This window comes from Misgurnus anguillicaudatus, chromosome 25 (assembly GCF_027580225.2).
Source record: "Misgurnus anguillicaudatus chromosome 25, ASM2758022v2, whole genome shotgun sequence".
Taxonomy (NCBI): Eukaryota; Metazoa; Chordata; class Actinopteri; order Cypriniformes; family Cobitidae; genus Misgurnus; species Misgurnus anguillicaudatus.
In genome coordinates this window covers 238,921-255,590 of record NC_073361.2, presented here as the reverse complement: position 1 = coordinate 255,590, position 16,670 = coordinate 238,921, and the positions used below count along the sequence as shown (strand labels likewise).

At 36.5% G+C, this 16,670-nt stretch overlaps 1 protein-coding gene across 4 annotated transcripts in view; it reads left to right on the top strand.

Moving 5' to 3' along the window:
- cdh19 (cadherin 19, type 2) overlaps positions 1 to 16,670 on the top strand; it is a 177,317-nt gene that overhangs the window by 84,722 nt on the left and 75,925 nt on the right. For 3 of the 4 annotated variants that reach the window (XM_055182377.2, XM_055182376.2, XM_055182379.2), the window contains exon 7: positions 8,892 to 9,145. In XM_055182377.2, the coding sequence (XP_055038352.2) occupies positions 8,892 to 9,145 (254 nt within the window). The remainder of the gene's footprint in view (positions 1 to 8,891; positions 9,146 to 16,670) is intronic. The other variant, XM_055182378.2, reaches the window with a different exon arrangement.

Here is a 16,670-nt window from a genome sequence, read left to right as displayed (position 1 = left end):
AGCTGCTTGCCAATCAATTCTGATTGTAAAGTACCTTACCATTAGTATAAAAGTGTATTACATAATTTTTAAAAGTCGTTAAACCCATGTCAAGAACCGGCACAACGGGATAAGGAGGGTGGATGATTAGCGAGGGAAACCCGGTTCGTCTACCCGTATTACTGACAATTTGATAATTGAATTAACAGTCTATATTTTACGGATAACTTAAACTATGTTTAAATAAATGTTACTGGAATAATTTGAGTAATGTTTCCTAAGGGACACTTCGGGGAACACACTTAGGAACATAAACAACTTTGGTAGGATATATCTTTTTGAGTCTTCTTAGCACGCTAAGAGTGAACGTTATCGGGGAACCGGGCCCTGTATTTTCAGATATGAAATTAATATTTAGTCCACTAGCTGTAGGACACAGTTTTCAGTAACTATGACTGAGATTATTTTAGTATAGCAGTCATAAAATGACTGGTTTCTTAAAATAGTGCTATTGTAAAAATATTCTTGTAAAAAAATAAGTTATTAATCATTGTTATCATTGTTATCATTGTATAATGTAAAATGCAAATGTGCAAGAAAATATGTTCTCTGCTGTCATTATTTCCAAATCGTTTATGCAATTTATGCCTCCAAACATGTTAACAATGTTCATGTATAATGAACATGATACTTAAGTATTTTTAAAAACATGTAGGAATAGTGGGTTAAGCAAAGGACGTTGTATAGAAGTGTTAGGCTTTTAAAAAAGTCAGGAAAAATAGGGGGCCTGTGCCCCAGTAGAGTTTTATGGGTTGGTTTCCCGTACAGGGATTAGACTAGTCCTAGACTAAAATAAATGTAAGAGCTGTCCAAACTGAAAAGAACTGGGCCCGTATGTATAAAGCCGCTCAAAAAGTGTGTCAAAATTCTAAGACTGAAAACAGTTTACTCTTATTCCTAGACTTAAGAAGAAGTTTGATATATAAAGCCTACTAACTGTTAAGACTAGGTCTCAGCTCCTAAATTATTTAAGAGAGCTAGAGAGGTCTCTTAACCTAGTTAAGAGTAACAAGAGGGCAGCAGAGAGGTGGAGATCATGCACTTTAAAACAAAGAATGTGTTAGAATTACTTTAATTCAAATGTATTTCTATAGCACTTTTAAAAAAATTATTGTTGCATTGTTGCAGAGCAGAAAATGTACAATAAATACATGTTAGTAGTATATAGACAGTAGATAGGAATTGATATAACATGAAATATAAAGAGTATAGGGTTTTAATGTATATTCTATTATATAATATAGTATAAGATGTATATTAGTGAAACTTATTCAAATGCTTGCACATAACCAATAATTTTTATGGGATTAGTAAGAGAGCAATGGTATATACTTAAATGTATATAAATTTGAATAATATACACTGTAAAAAGTTAAAGTTGGATCAAATTATTGATAATGCCTAAAAATGTAATGTTTTTTCAACTTAAATTTCTCAGTTTAAGTGAAATAAATAAAAATAAAAATGTTTAAATATTATGTGTTACCAATTGAAGTAAGTTTTTTAAGTAGAGCTGCTTTTACGTTTTACAGTTTATGATAGTTAAATAAAATACCATAAAATGTAAATAAAATCTACAGTAACAAATGTGAAGTATCTACAAGTTTGCAGTGACACTATAACTGTAAAGTGATATTAGAGTATACAACCCTGACCCAAACCATAAATGTTAGCAATGTTAGCAGTGAGCAAGCCGAAGGTGAAAGTGGCAAAGATGGCAAAAATTACAATTGTGTTCAAGTGGAGAAATACAACTTAACTTGATCATCTTTTTTTTAGGCTTGATCATCAAAGTATTTTTATCTAAGTGTTTGCAAACTTTAGTATTTTCTTTATAAACAGCTTGTGAGTAAAATCAAAATGATGTGATTCATCATCTTAAAGGAACAGTATGTAAGAAATTTATATCAATTAATCATAAAATGGCCCTGATATGTCACTAGACATTAAAAAAACATTTTCATTTTAAATACTTATATCACTGACAACAGTAATCCGGCCAGGATATTGTCATTTAAAAAGTGGAGTTGCAGCCCTCAACTTATGTTTATGTTGTCATGTTGTGTATTGGCCACCAGTTGTGTGATTGCAGTACCAGTTTTAGCCACAAGTTTTGTGATTGCAATACCAGTTTTGGCCACAATCCTACATACTGTTCCTTTAATTTTTTAAATATTATTACGTTTGTCTATTCTATTAACATGTTGAAGCTTAATCAAAATGGTACAAAATCGTTATTTGTTATATTGTTAAACATTTTTTTTTAAGCAAATTTAAATTAAAATATTTAAATACTAATATAATTGTAATGTCTTCATGATTCATGAATGTATGGTGTCACATGCTGCTGTGACTGTATATCGTTGGCGGCATTCTATTGGCTGATTCAGAGGTTAAGGGTTGAAATTTTAGGTTGAAATCATTGTAGTCCTCAGTTTGTGGAACTTAAGTCAGCACTTAAGAATGAGTCTTAGGGTGTATTCACACCAGGAAAGTCCGCTAGTTCACTTGCTTTGGTCCGGACCAAACTTTTTTTTTTTGGTGCGGTTCGCATTCACACTGCCCTTTTTGCAAGTGAATCAAAATTTGTAAACAAAACCACATGTGTATTAAGGTCATTCATTCATTGGACAGAAATTATCAGGTGGGGGAAAGCAGGAAGAGCAAAATAATGGAGATAATTCATAATGCAATATTTGTTCTGTTACTGATTTGGTGTTATCAGCAGGTAAACCAAAATGCCAACACTATATTGAGAAGCACACAACTTAATTATATTATTATATATATTTTACAAAGACAGCATAGACAGCATCTTCTGACAGTTGCGCTGTACAGAAGATGTATCAGGTATAAAGTTATCAGGCTTTTGCGCCGCACAGATAGAGAGAAGCGGCTTTCATTATTCATACAAATATAGCTATTCAGATTGTTCAAACACAATTATTTCAGTCCCTCCAGGATTTTGCGATTTGTTTTTGTAATTATTGTGATCAAAATTACAGTAATTTTGTGGTAGTAATTTTCAGAAATTTGCGCAAAAATAGATATTTTTTTCTCTCTAATTACAATACCAATGCTTGTATAATATTAAATTAGAAGTTATCAAGTAATTAAATAATTAAGTAAACAGTCAATGATATAATAAGAACAGAGAAACAAAATGAAAATATGAAAAATAAATACAACCTCAAGATACAGATACAGTGTTTGTTTTTTGATCTACCTAGACAGCTGTTATACAGTGGTTTGCCAAGATGATTTAAGGAAAATATTATTTAAATAATTAACCACTTCAGCTGCATAAATATTTGATAAATGCTTGATATTAATGAGAACATATGAATCAATCCTTATCGCCAACACTGAGAGAGGTGCGTTGTGTAATCTTGTTCTTTACAGTTGCTTTTTAAAAAGTTTGAAAATTACTTACCTACATTAATGTCCAAAGCTACATTTTCCCTATAATGTATGTTTACTTTGTGAGTTATTATTATGCGTGTATGTGACCGGACCGTTCAAGTTCAAAGCCTAAAAGGAAAAAGATCGGTCCTCACGCGCTGACAGCATGCTAACGTTAAGTTTGCTAACGCTGAGATGAGGTGGTAGTGGACAGATGCCTTTCTTTTGTGTCCCAAGTTTCCAACAACTTAATATAAGGACTAAAAAAACAGTAAATTGAAATGCATTATGACATTGCTTCACCCAGTTTTTGTCATTTATGTGAGACAGCAGGTGTGACACAAAGCTTACACAGACCTTTTACAAAGCGCACTCACACTATCCAAACCAAACTGCGCTTGGGAGCGTTTGACCCCCAAAGCTTGGTTTGTTTGACAAGTGTGATCGCTCTGTTCCGCGCCCGGGCGCGGATTGGTTAATCGCGCCTCGGCCGGGTTGCAGAGGTGGGCCGGAGCGCGGTTCACTTGGGCTCAGGCGCGAAAGGCTGTGGTGTGAGCGCAATCGCGCCTGAGCGCGATTCAGAAGGTGAAGACGTCAGTTGCGCGACCACTCACCTTCATCTGCCGCCGTAAGAACCTTTTGATGCGAGCAGCGGGGTTACGTGAATGTCCGAGCTGCGCAAGTGACAGATCAACTAAGCAATATGATGACATGTGAGAGGGCTGTCTGTAATCGCGCACCAAACATTACGGTGGGTTCCAGTGTTAAGAGAGAGCTTTACTTCCTGCTTTTTTCAAAACAATCGCATCTTAATGACGAAAGCGCGCCCAGACTCGGATCGATAAAAAGTACAGTGTGAGTGCGTGCACCTGGGGGAGTAGGGAGGGGTGACAATCAAGCTGGGGCATGGTTTGGTTTGGATAATGTGAGTGCGCCCACATATGTATCCTCATGAATTAAAAACTTTTGTTAAAAAACATTTAGTAATATGTGCACAGGAGATTTTGATTGACTGTGTTTGTGGGGCGCAGTGTTGGTGGTGATGGGGTGCAGGGTGTTGGAGAAAGATTGAAGTAAAATAAAGCCAGAAATGTTTACCAAGTTGTCTAACTCTGTATCAAAGAATATTAGATAATTTTATAAAAAATATAAATAAGACATTTTAAATTACTGCTATTATTTTGCCATGAAATAAATAATGCAGGTTGGCAAGACATTTCTTTTGATTTTGCGTTTTGTTACGCGATCCCGGAAAAGTTAAATTACGCGGATTTAGATGCGCTGTTTGTATGCATAGTATTCTGCTATTACAATAAAGGTATTCAAAATCATTGCCGTACAGTATATGCATGACAAAAACTGCTTGATAGCGCGTCTCCCACTAGCAGAATAACAATAATATAATACATTTGGTGCGAATCGAGGTCGGTACATGTTCACACCTTAAACGAACCGTACCAGAGTTCGTTTGGAACCGGACCGATGCATCGTAAGACAAGAGTGTTACAAGGTCACCTGCAGGACAACCAGCAAATTACACTCCTGCAATGACGATAATGTAATGTTTTAAATGTAGGCTATATTTATTTATTGGGGTTTTCTTTGCTTATTTGTTTAACCTTTTAACTGGCGTTAACCAAGTTAACCCTTTAACTAATTTTGGTTTTAATTTTGGTATTTTTTTGTTTTAAAGAAGACACTTCAACGTTTTTTAGGGAAGTGTCTGGAGGTGAAAATACTAATTTTTTTTAAAAGCAGTTTACATTTATTTGTAATAAATAAAAATGCAATATAGTATTATTTTTAATACATAAAATTGTAAAAAAAAACTGAGGTTTGTGCTGGTTTGCTGCATACTTGTGTCACAAATGAATAAATTACATTTGAATTACAAATGAGTAAATTACAATAACTGCATTATTATTACTGCTAAAAGGTTTTGAAATATGAAAACTACATTCTTAGACCTTTCCAATAATATATAGTTTGTCGTGATAGATTAACATTTACATAGAAAATATTGAAATAAATGTAGGTGTCCCGCTCACGGGACAGCGCCAATTAATGGGCTAAATTACTTTAACATAATACATTTAAAATTCAAATGAAAAATAACATTTAAATAACTAAACATAAATTAACAAAGAAGGAAAACGTATTTGGTACAATTTTGGTAAAAGTTGGTACTAGCAAATTGATAATTGTTCCTACCAATTTCTGCTATAATTCATCTGGCTACAGTAAAAAAAATTTTTTTTTGAAGGGTATGGCATCTGATTAAAGAAACCAAATAAATATTTATGGTACAATGCAATAATCCATAATAATAAATAAACATAGATAATAAACAACAACAACAAATAATAATCTAAACTATAATATAAAATGCAGAAGGTATTTCGCAGTGGGACGAGTCCTAAATAAGTACGGAAAATAATATTTCATTATGAACAATTTTAAAACATTTAAAAAGCCATTGAAAAATAATGAAAAATATTATAAAAAATATTAGTGCACATCAGCTGAAGATCATTAGCCTAAACAAGCTTGTGCTACAAATTTGAGTCATTCTATTGGTGACATTTCAGCACTTGACAAACGGATAGCGACTCGTAAAACCCAGCTGCGAGCGATAGAAAGCGCTCTTAAGTGCTAAGTTCAATCGTTATCGGGAAACTCAGCCCTGGTTTAAGATAATCCCTGTCTGGGAATCCACCCCAAAATCTAACAACGCCCCTACATAGTCCCTTAATTCTAATTTTATGTAAAATTTCCCTTTTTTCAGTGACCTGTGGTACAGAAGGTTCAGTTAAGCCTCAAAATGTTAAAATTCTTTGTCAAGTTTTATTTTCAACAAAAAAGTTACTGAAATTGTTAATATTATGAAAATTAATCTGATATTTAAATAACAGTTTAATTTTTTTCTAAAAAAAACTGTGATCTGTATTGTATCGTGAACCCAGCATCAAGATACAGATCGAACTGTGAGCTAAGTGTATCGTTACACCCAGTGTTGGGGGTAACGAGTTACAAAGTAACGGATTACAGTAACTACATTACTTTTTTGGGTAACGAAGTAAAGTAACGCATTACACTAATAATATTGGTAACTACACTACTTTACTAGACTATAGGAACGCGCTTTCCTGCGTTACCCAAGCAGTGTTTGCCTGGGTGTAAAGTTCTGTCTATTTAAGTGGTGCGTGCATGCGTGTCCCTGAACGTGTGCCGTTGCCATAGAGATTGATTTGACGGAGCTGCTGGTGCAAAGGGGAGCGGGAAATGAAGACTGAGGGTTTCAGCCACTGGGGCGATATTCACATAACTTTCAGCGTATTGCTCGAAAGGACAAAAATATTCGTGTGAAATGCACACTATGCCCACACGACAAGTGTCTTTCAACTGCTGACAACGCGATGAGCATCCTGTCTGAGCATTTGTAAGCCCAGCATGGCAATACAACACTTGTGGCGAAAGATCCTGCTTAACTTACCGGTGAGGGATCGAGAGGTCCGAACCCGAAGACGGAATTAGGTAATGAACCTCAATCGAGTCAGAGCCAGAGCATAATTCTTTTAAAGAAATTATTTGAACGTAACCCGAACAGCAATGTCGCGTGCGCTCAATTTATAGAAAAAAGCCAGGAGTCAGGACCGCTGTTTTCTTCATAATCTTACTTCCAAATCTAATCCTATAAACTTTTCGGTGTTTGATGTATCGCTGTTACCGCCCTGCCAGACTGTCTTAAATAGAGAAATAAGTTAATTCCTTGATTTGCGTTGTTGATTCATTTATAAATAATTCCCCCAAGGGTTTAGTTTATGCGCAAAAAGCATTAAAATGAATAGAACGTGATGATTACGTCTTTCTTTGGTGAAAAAATAATAAAATAAATAAGCCTATATGAAATGTGTTTCCCTTAAATAATTAGCAAATTAACAAAACGAAAAGCACAATGTTTTGTTATTATTGCGAGTGTAACTTTACATAAATAAATTTACACATTACAGTTTTGAATGTTGTTTTACTTTTATTTGTATGACCATAATTTAAGGTAATTTAAGGTAATGCAAAATGCAAGCTCCTCACGCGTTTCATGCCATCACCCGCGTGGGTTTACACAGGGCAGAGAGAAAGAGACATTAAACTTTAAACATTTAACATTCTACTTGAGTTTTTTTGGACATCCCTTTGGAATCACTGCAATCATATCATCAATTTATAAGGTAATAATAAATATAAGCGCAGCGCTTATGAGTGTTCAAACACTGCTGACCGCTCAGCTGTCAATCAGCCGACCCTCACAAAGTTTCACATTAAATGATAATATATTTGAACAAGCATGGTCCTGTGCTTATTTCTGTCAATGTTCTGCATGAAGATCTTTAAAGGTTTCTACTTACATCACGATTTGCGGTGCAGCCGGTCGCAGTCTTTATGTAAAACGGGTATGAAATAAATTGATGCTGATGTCGGATAACGGGTCAACTGTTATTTTAATCGCGCGGATGCGGGTTATCAAACAGGACTGTGCATGACTCGTATAAGGAAAATGGAATGACAACATGAAAATTATAAAATAGCCTACATGTTTATATTCTGTATGAAACCACCATGGGCGCTAAACTTGCGGTGTTAAAGGGACAGTTCACCCAAAAATAAATTATAAATTTTGTTACAAACCTGTATAAATATCTTTGTTCTGATAAACACGAAGCAACATATTTTGAGAAATGTTAATAACCAAACCAAGCATGAGCCCCATTCACTTCTATAGTAGGAAAAAATAATACTATGGAAGTGAATGGGGCTCATGAATGGTTTGGTTACAAACATTCCTCAAAATATTTTCATTCATGTTCACCAGAACAAAGACATTTATACAGGTTTGTAACAACATGAGAGTTACAAACCTGATTTACAAATAAATTATACAGAATTTTAATTTTTGGGCGAACTATAAATCCGATGGGGTCAAAAATTAGGGTGCACCTAACTTTTGTGCTGGTGCACCTAAGAAAAAATGTTAGGCGCACCAGTGCAACCAGTGCAAAAAGTTAGTCTAGAGCCCTGGCCGGTCATTTAAAGTAGTCACTCATCATCAGCCGACCCCGCCTAAACCATGTCCATGTATCTATGTGGTAAATTAAGAAAAAGGAAAGTAAAGTAATAAGTAGTGAAGTTACTTTTCAAATGCAGTAACTAGTAAAGTTATCTCATTACAATTTTAGAAGTAACTAGTAACTAGTAACTAATTACATTTTTTGAGTAACTACCCCAACACTGGTTACACCCCTAGTTTCAAAAAGCACAAAGGTTAAGGATATTGAATATGTATATCATTTAATCTGATCAGAGACTTGCTTGTTTGTTCACAATAAGTCTTTTCTATATTATTTTTTAAGAAATGTGTTTTACAGAGAATGACCATTTTTCTTTTGTCTCTGTAGCAGCTGGACTATGAGAGCAAACGGAGGTTCGTCATTGCTGTAGAGGCCATTAATGAAAACATTGACACTCGTTTCCTCAGTGTATCCGAGTTTCGTGACAGAACAACACTCAAAATCATTGTAACAAATGTGGATGAGCCACCCGTCTTCTCCGAAACACTCTACAGATGGAAAGTTTTGGAAAGCACACCAATCAGGACTGAAGTTGGTACCGTCTACGCCAGAGATATTGACACCAACAACAACCCTATCAGGTCAGTTTTATTTGACCTCTTCGGTTTGGATTAAATTTTGTAATTATGTTTCTTGTAATATTCATAGTCATAGGTTAACTGTTAGTATATACGTAGTTTCCATTTATCTTTGATGCATTCAGGGGATTGTTTTGTGAAGCAATCACGTCTGTGTTTTGTTGGTGTTTGTTGGGAGTTGGTTGCATTACAGCATTTATCACTGACTGACATTCAGGGTGCACTTTGTTATATAATATTATTAAGGTGAGGCTATTGATGCAGCGAGCGTTTCAATCAAATATGCGAGCATGACGTCACGTGTCTCTTGGTTGTTTGTGGGTCCGGTTTGTTTGTGTGTGTGCCTGCATACGTGCGTGAAACCGAGGCACACTACAATCAATCTGTGAAGCATAAAAAAACACGGATAAAGCCCGGGGGTAGTGCTGGTGGTCTGACTGACTGCAATTAATTGCGTTTAATTATTTTAAGCTGTTAATGAATTAATAGCATGAGCTTACACGTTAACACTGCCAATGCTAATATTTATATTTGATTTTTGTGTAATATTAAAGGAACACTATGTAGTTTTTTTTATTATTTTATATTTTTTATAAACAAGAACTGTAGTAAAAATACACAAACTTACATAAGCATTAAATAATTGTTCAAAAGTGTGTTCATGTAATTTTATGCATTAATGTTGTAAAATTAATGAATCCATAATAATTATAATAAGTGTACAATCATGATTATTCATAAGACTATAAATGTACTAACCAGGGCCCGGTTCCCCAGAATGTTCTTATCGCTAAGTAGTTCTTAACCTATTCCTTAACCTCTCTCTTAACTCTATAGCACGATTCCTAAAACGTTCGTACACTAAGTAGTAAGTCACACTTTCGTAAGGTTGGTCTGGACCATTCGCAAGCATTGTTTGAGCACAAAACGCTATCGCCGCCACTGTGCAGCAGTCTTTAGAAATCAGTGCAGAGCAACAAGTCAAACTATGGTATGGTATGTTGACAATGATTTTATGTTATGGACATTTTAACACTTATGATAAAATTTGTTTGCAATGGATACAGGACTATTTATGCAGTTGACTTTATTTGGTATCAGAACTAATGAATCAAAGACGGCGGTGTTGTATCTGAGTCTTTTCGTTTATAGCGTTTTCATCACGTTACGTTTATAATTTATTTAGAAAGATTAAAGATTTGAGTTGGTTATACTAAAAGCAATAATATCATTTATTTTATAATACAATTTATTAAATATTTCATACATTTGACAGTTTTATATTAGGGTATGTCTTTTAACATATTATTACATTAAGTTTGTTTTAAAAATTTTATATTTGCGTTAGGGTTGTGCCGATAGACGATAGTATTGTGTATCGACGATCTTCAGACATATCGCCAATGGCAAGCTTTCATGGCGATAGTCATGACGATAGTTGGCGAATGGTTATTATTATTATTATTATCATCATACTTTTACATTAACATCCACAATGCATGCTTTTCCTCGCATGAGGGTTTGTGGGCTTCACTTTACGCAGAGAGCTTGTAAAGAGAGAATTGCTTCTTGCACGTACCTGCGCTTAATGCGCGCGTCTTGGACTCCTTCTAGCACTAAATCCAGCGCGCCGCGTCAGCTGCGATTCTCTCTGTCTAGCCAAATTTCGGCTGTGGCGGGTAAGACAGCCAATCCCACTAGCTACATTGGCAGGTTGAATATAATTTTTTTATTGTAGTTTTCTTAAAAGTTCTGCAAAATGATAAACAATGCGCAATGCGACACTGGAAAACTACAACTCCCATGAGCACTCTGCACCCAGTGTTTATCTTTTCAGTTAATCTTCTACACCCCTGCTTCACTTTTAATATATTCATTCAAAGTTAATCTATTTATGCCTTACTAGCATGTTTTTCATGCACCTAAATATATGATATGATCTATACTGATATACCTGTATATACCAGCTAATAAATGTAGTCTTAATTTGGGTGGTCAGACTGCATTTGAAATTCAATCTGCATCTAATTTAGCTAAACCAAATACATTTGGTTTCAAACAGACTTTGACACAACACTGGCCGCGGAGCGTTTAGTCCATGCCAATTTTTTTATTCGACAACACTTAAACCCTTTTGACATTTTGCCTGACGTGGCTATATTTAAAAAATTGCGCCTCCCAAGACAACTCATTATGGAGCTGCTGGATCTTCTCAGACCATATTCTGTATCTAACTCTCTCTCTCTCTGTTCATTGTAGATAAGTTGCTTTTTATTGAAAACATTAACCACTCAATTCTGATTGTAGTACCTTACCATTAGTATAAAAGTGTATTACATAATTTTTAAAAGTCGTTAAACCCATGTCAAGAAGTTGCACAAGTGGCACAACGGGATAAGGAGGGTGGATGATTAGCGAGGGATACGGTTCGTCTACCCATATTACTGACAATTTGATAATTTAATTAATCGTCTATATTTTACGGATAACTTAAACTATGTTAAAATAAATGTTACTGGAATAATTTGAGCAATGTTTCATTTGTATAGAACGTGTTGTCTTTCTTAACGCCGTAATGCACCTTCGCGTGAAGTAGAAAATCGATCCCTGAGAGATCAATCGCAAATAATTCAGCACCTTCACTTGGGACACCGGCATTGTTACATCGAACTTAGAGGCAGCGTGTTAAGAAGTTTCCTAAGGGACACTTCGGGGAACACACTTAGGAACATAAACAACCTTGGTAAGATATATCTTTTTGAGTCTTCTTAGCATGCTAAGAGTGAACGTTATCGGATAACTGAGCCCAGATCTATAATCAATGTATCTCTAGGTGATCCCGAAAGTCTTATGTTTATTGTATTGTTTTTGTATGAAGGCTTAATACGAATTGAAGGTGAACATTAATATGTTTATCCTTTTATTTTTTAAATATGATATAGTTTTATAGGAGGTTTCATAGACTTGGCAAATTAATTTTTTCAGACGTTTGTTTTTGGTATAGAGATCCATTGTGGGCATTCTTGGCAATATGCATGCCGTTATTGGAATAATACCGTATCGACAGAAATTAAGAAATATATCACAATAAAAATGTTGGCCATATCGTCAAGCCCTACATGCACTGCTTGGTGATGCTAGCTGGCTATATCCTAACAGCGGTTGTTTCTAGTTATGTTTGCCCAAGGTTAACTATTGAGTTTTAATATTAGATTATAAGAACGAGCAAAAAAGCAGAAGATTAGGATAAACTCGACAGAGCTCCAAACTTAGATCACGGAGCAGTAGCGATCCGGAACCTGTCACAGACACACTAGACATAAACTGCTTTTATATGTAATGTTTTTGTTTATTTACTTTTAATGCCATTCCAGCATATTTTGCTATATTTATGGAACTGGTTAATCCATACACAAGTTGATTCACACAAATCAACCCTCTGGGGTCTAAGGGGGTTTGGGGCCCTGAACAAGTTTTAACCTGTACTGTCATTTGACATTTTCAGTTGTTTGAAAAGAGAATAATGGCAAAAGTCTCATAACACTGTGTTCAGCACAAACTGGCCTACAATATTATGTGAGCAACATGTACAGGTGCTGGTCATACAATTAAAATATCATCAATATCATCAATATCATAATTGATTTATTTCACTAATTCCATTCAAAAAGTGAAACTTGCATATTATATTAATTCATTACACACAGACTGATACATTTCAAATGTTTTTTGCTTTTTTTGAGGATTATAACTAACAACTAAGGAAAATCCCAAAATCAGGATATAAGAAAATTAGAATATTACTTGAGACATGTAAAATGAAATCTGCATCTTTATAAAGTTGGTCAGCAGCAATAAGCATGAAGTGCTCTAAAACGTTCTGGTATATGGCTGCGTTGCCCTTGGACCTCAGAAAACACAGTGAACCAACACTAGCAGATGACATGGCACCCCAAACCATCACTGACTTTGGAAACTTTACACAGGACCTCAAGCAATGTAACATGTGTGCCTGGCCTCTCTTCCTGCAGACTCTGGGACCCTGATTTCCAAAGGAAATGCAAAATTAACTTTCATCAGAGAACATAACTCTGAGTTTAAACTTGAACTCTGAGTTGACTTACTCTGAGATAGGAAAGGAGTCGATTGGACTAACTCAGATCAGCTGTTCTGTAACCGAAAACTCAAGAGTAGGTTAAAGACAGGATAGGCAGGAATTATCTAAAAAACTTTTGTACAAATTTGTTTAAACTGTCTTTATATACAAATACATAATTAAAATGTAAGTACTCTGAAAAAGAGAGTATAAAACTCGAGTGTCTTTAGACCTCTCACTACTGTTTTAAACACAGCTCATTATTTCCATTCGGGACGAAACAAATGATTGGCTTGTGCGACTATCACTCTTTCTCGACACCATGGCACCACCCCTGTTGCTATGGGATCTGCCCACACATGCGCACACCCGATTGATTTGAACGTGCATGAGGCACTCTAGGAAGAGCAAAAGTATGGCAGAGAAAGTGCATTCAGAACTTACAGTACCTGCATATGCAGTCAGCGAAGGCAAACAAAGGAATAAACGAAGCAATCAAACGAGAGTAAATATCACGTGGCTTAAGAAGAAACCAAGAAGGGAGGGGATGGAGTGAATGGAAAAATTAGCTGTGTTTAAAACAGTGGTGAGAGGTCTACAGACACTCGATTTTTATACTCTCTTTTTCAGAGTACTTACATTTTACTTATGTATTGGTATATAAAAGACAGTTCAAACAAATTTGTAAAAAAACGGTTTTTTTTTTAGATAATTCCTGCCTGTCCTGCCTTTAACTTTGAGTTAAGTGCGTGTACAACCACTATGAAAAGCCATCGCGTGTACAACCACTATGAAAAGCCATCATCAATGAAGCTCAGATATTACGATTTACCATGGCAACACCATGTGACAAAGAGGTCTTAATCCTTTTTACTACTGAAAGTGTTGCTGCAAGTGTACAGAAAAAAATATTTGTTGGAAATTACTACTCTATAACTCATAACTTTTTTTGAGTCCTTCAACCCAAAACTGCTTGAGTTGCCAGTAGCATCGGACGCAATTGACCGTGCACATCGAGGGCTTGATACGCCTACCGACGGCCGCCGCTCCAGAGACGTCGCTACAATTCTGACTGCAGCTAGACGCAAAGGCCAGCTTCAATATGAGGATCAGCTGCTTCGTATCACCCCTGACATATCACCTACAGTTCAGGCTGCGAGGAGAGCCTTAAACCAGATCTGCGCTGAAATTTAAAAGAAAGATGCCAAAACTTTTATGGACGGTAATGTGTGAACTAGGGATGTCCTGATCCGATCACGTGCTCGGAAATCGGCCCCGATCCCATGGTTTCAGACTCGATCGGAATGGGACATTACCTTCCGATCAGGACTCGGATACATATGCAGGGTTTAAAATCCGGCGTCAAGGTCTCGCTCTGCTCCACACCAGTGTACGCGCTGCGCTGGTGCGTGTGAACTAACGAGAAGAAAATAGGCTTGTTCGACTTAATACGCGCCACAAGAACTGGCAGCCGGATGGAGTCAAAGTTCCGCGAGAGCGATTTAAAAGCAAACTCCTCCGTATGATTTTGCGGATCACTCTCGCGGTAGTTTGACATCACCCGGCTGTCGATTGTTGCGGTGTCGCATGAAGTCGAACGAGCCTATGACGTGTTTTCATTAATAGGCTTCACGCTCGTGCGTGCAGGGAACCCATGACAAAACCGGGTTTTTACTGATCATTTAAACGACTCATTGATCGTTTTTGTCACCTCGTGGTCAGACGCAGCTCCTCAAGAACCCCATTCGCGCAGGATCATTTGACATTACTGTGGAGATGAGAGATAGAGGTAAGAATGGTGCCCACGTCAAAAAAACTTAATAGAAGTCTAGAAACAAAGTATTAAAGTATGTATAGCCATGTCACTCATCTCATTACAATATGTTAACTAGATAACTGGATACAACTTATTGTATAGTTTAATAAAATCATTTATTTTGATTATACAAGTTAATTACAACCTAACTATAGTGATTGTTAGCTAACTGCTGACCAGCTTAGGGAATCTCTTTTTTTATTCTTTTTTTATTTTGATTAATCAGGTCCATACAATGTTGTTAATGAAAATACCTGTCAAACTTCTCATAAAGCCATCTGCCATTATATAAAATTAACCCCCACACAAATAAATGAATAAAGAAATAAAAAAGACAACAAGAAAAGAATCACAAACTCTGTACCCAGTATCGGAGTAAGCAAGGACCCTTAAGGTCTTCCTTCTACATTACATTCATATAAGCATTTTTTAACAGTAAAATCCAACTGAGACTAAAACAAACATGATGGGGTAACCCTCAATGACTCATGAATCTCTCAACCAATCTGGAGCGCGCTGCGACACTTCGATAGCATTTAGCTTAGCCCCATTCATTTAATGGTATTAAACAGAGATAAAGTTAGAAGTGACCAAACACATCAACGTTTTTCCTATTTAAGACGAGTAGTTATACGAGCAAGTTTGGTGGTACAAAACAAAATTTTGCTTCGGCATACTCCCTTCGCTTTTTTAGGACATCCGGCGCGTAATCGTGATTGAGATTGACTCTTTCCCAAGATGTTGAAATCCTCGCTTTTGCCAGGCCATTCTCAGCAGCTCTTCTTCCATCCTAGCTTGACATGTTGACAACGATCGGCCTTGACGGGGCTTCCCCAGGCGGTCTCGGCATCAAGGCGCGATGAGCTCTTTCTGCTCGGAGTTCAAATGTAGCTGGAAGCTCCAAGCCCTCCCGCAGCAATCGCTCCACAAACATCACCATCGATGGGGAATTTTCCTCCGCTCCCTCTTTACCGCCATGAATTCTGATATTTTCTCGTCTGGAGCGGCCCTCTAAATCAGTCAGCTTAACATCTAAGTGTATCTGAAGGTGTAGCAGCTCCTGCACGGTGTCTTCCGCCACCTGTAACTGCGTTTCAGTCGCGTCAATCCTCCTCTCTGCCTCTTCGATCCTAGTATTAGATTTATTAATTTCTTCCCGAATCGCATTAAGCTGCTGGCTGTTGTCTTTCCTGAACTCTCTCAGTTCTTTAAGTATGAGTCCAAAGACCCCGGCCTCACTTTGACCCACTCCGAGTTGCGTTTGCGTTTCATCTTCGTCCTCCATTACGCTGCTAGGTGATGAGGTTTGGCTAGCACTTTAGACGTCTAGTAACTCCGTCTGCTTTGACCTTTTATTTTTCCCTTTGGGCATTCTCGAGACCCACTGTGTTAAAACACACTTTAAGCTAAGTTTGTTTCTAAATATTCGAGTTGTAGTGGGTAATTATGCCCGAAATTGTCGGGAGCACGTTCTCTAAGCTGCCATCCCCTAATTCGTCAAACCGGAAGTCCAGCTTAGGGAATCTCTATGCCTGTTTTATAAGACATATTGCTGAATCAGTATGTTGTTTTTCTTGTTAATTGAGTCTGTTTGGGTAGCCTATCTTATGCCTAGA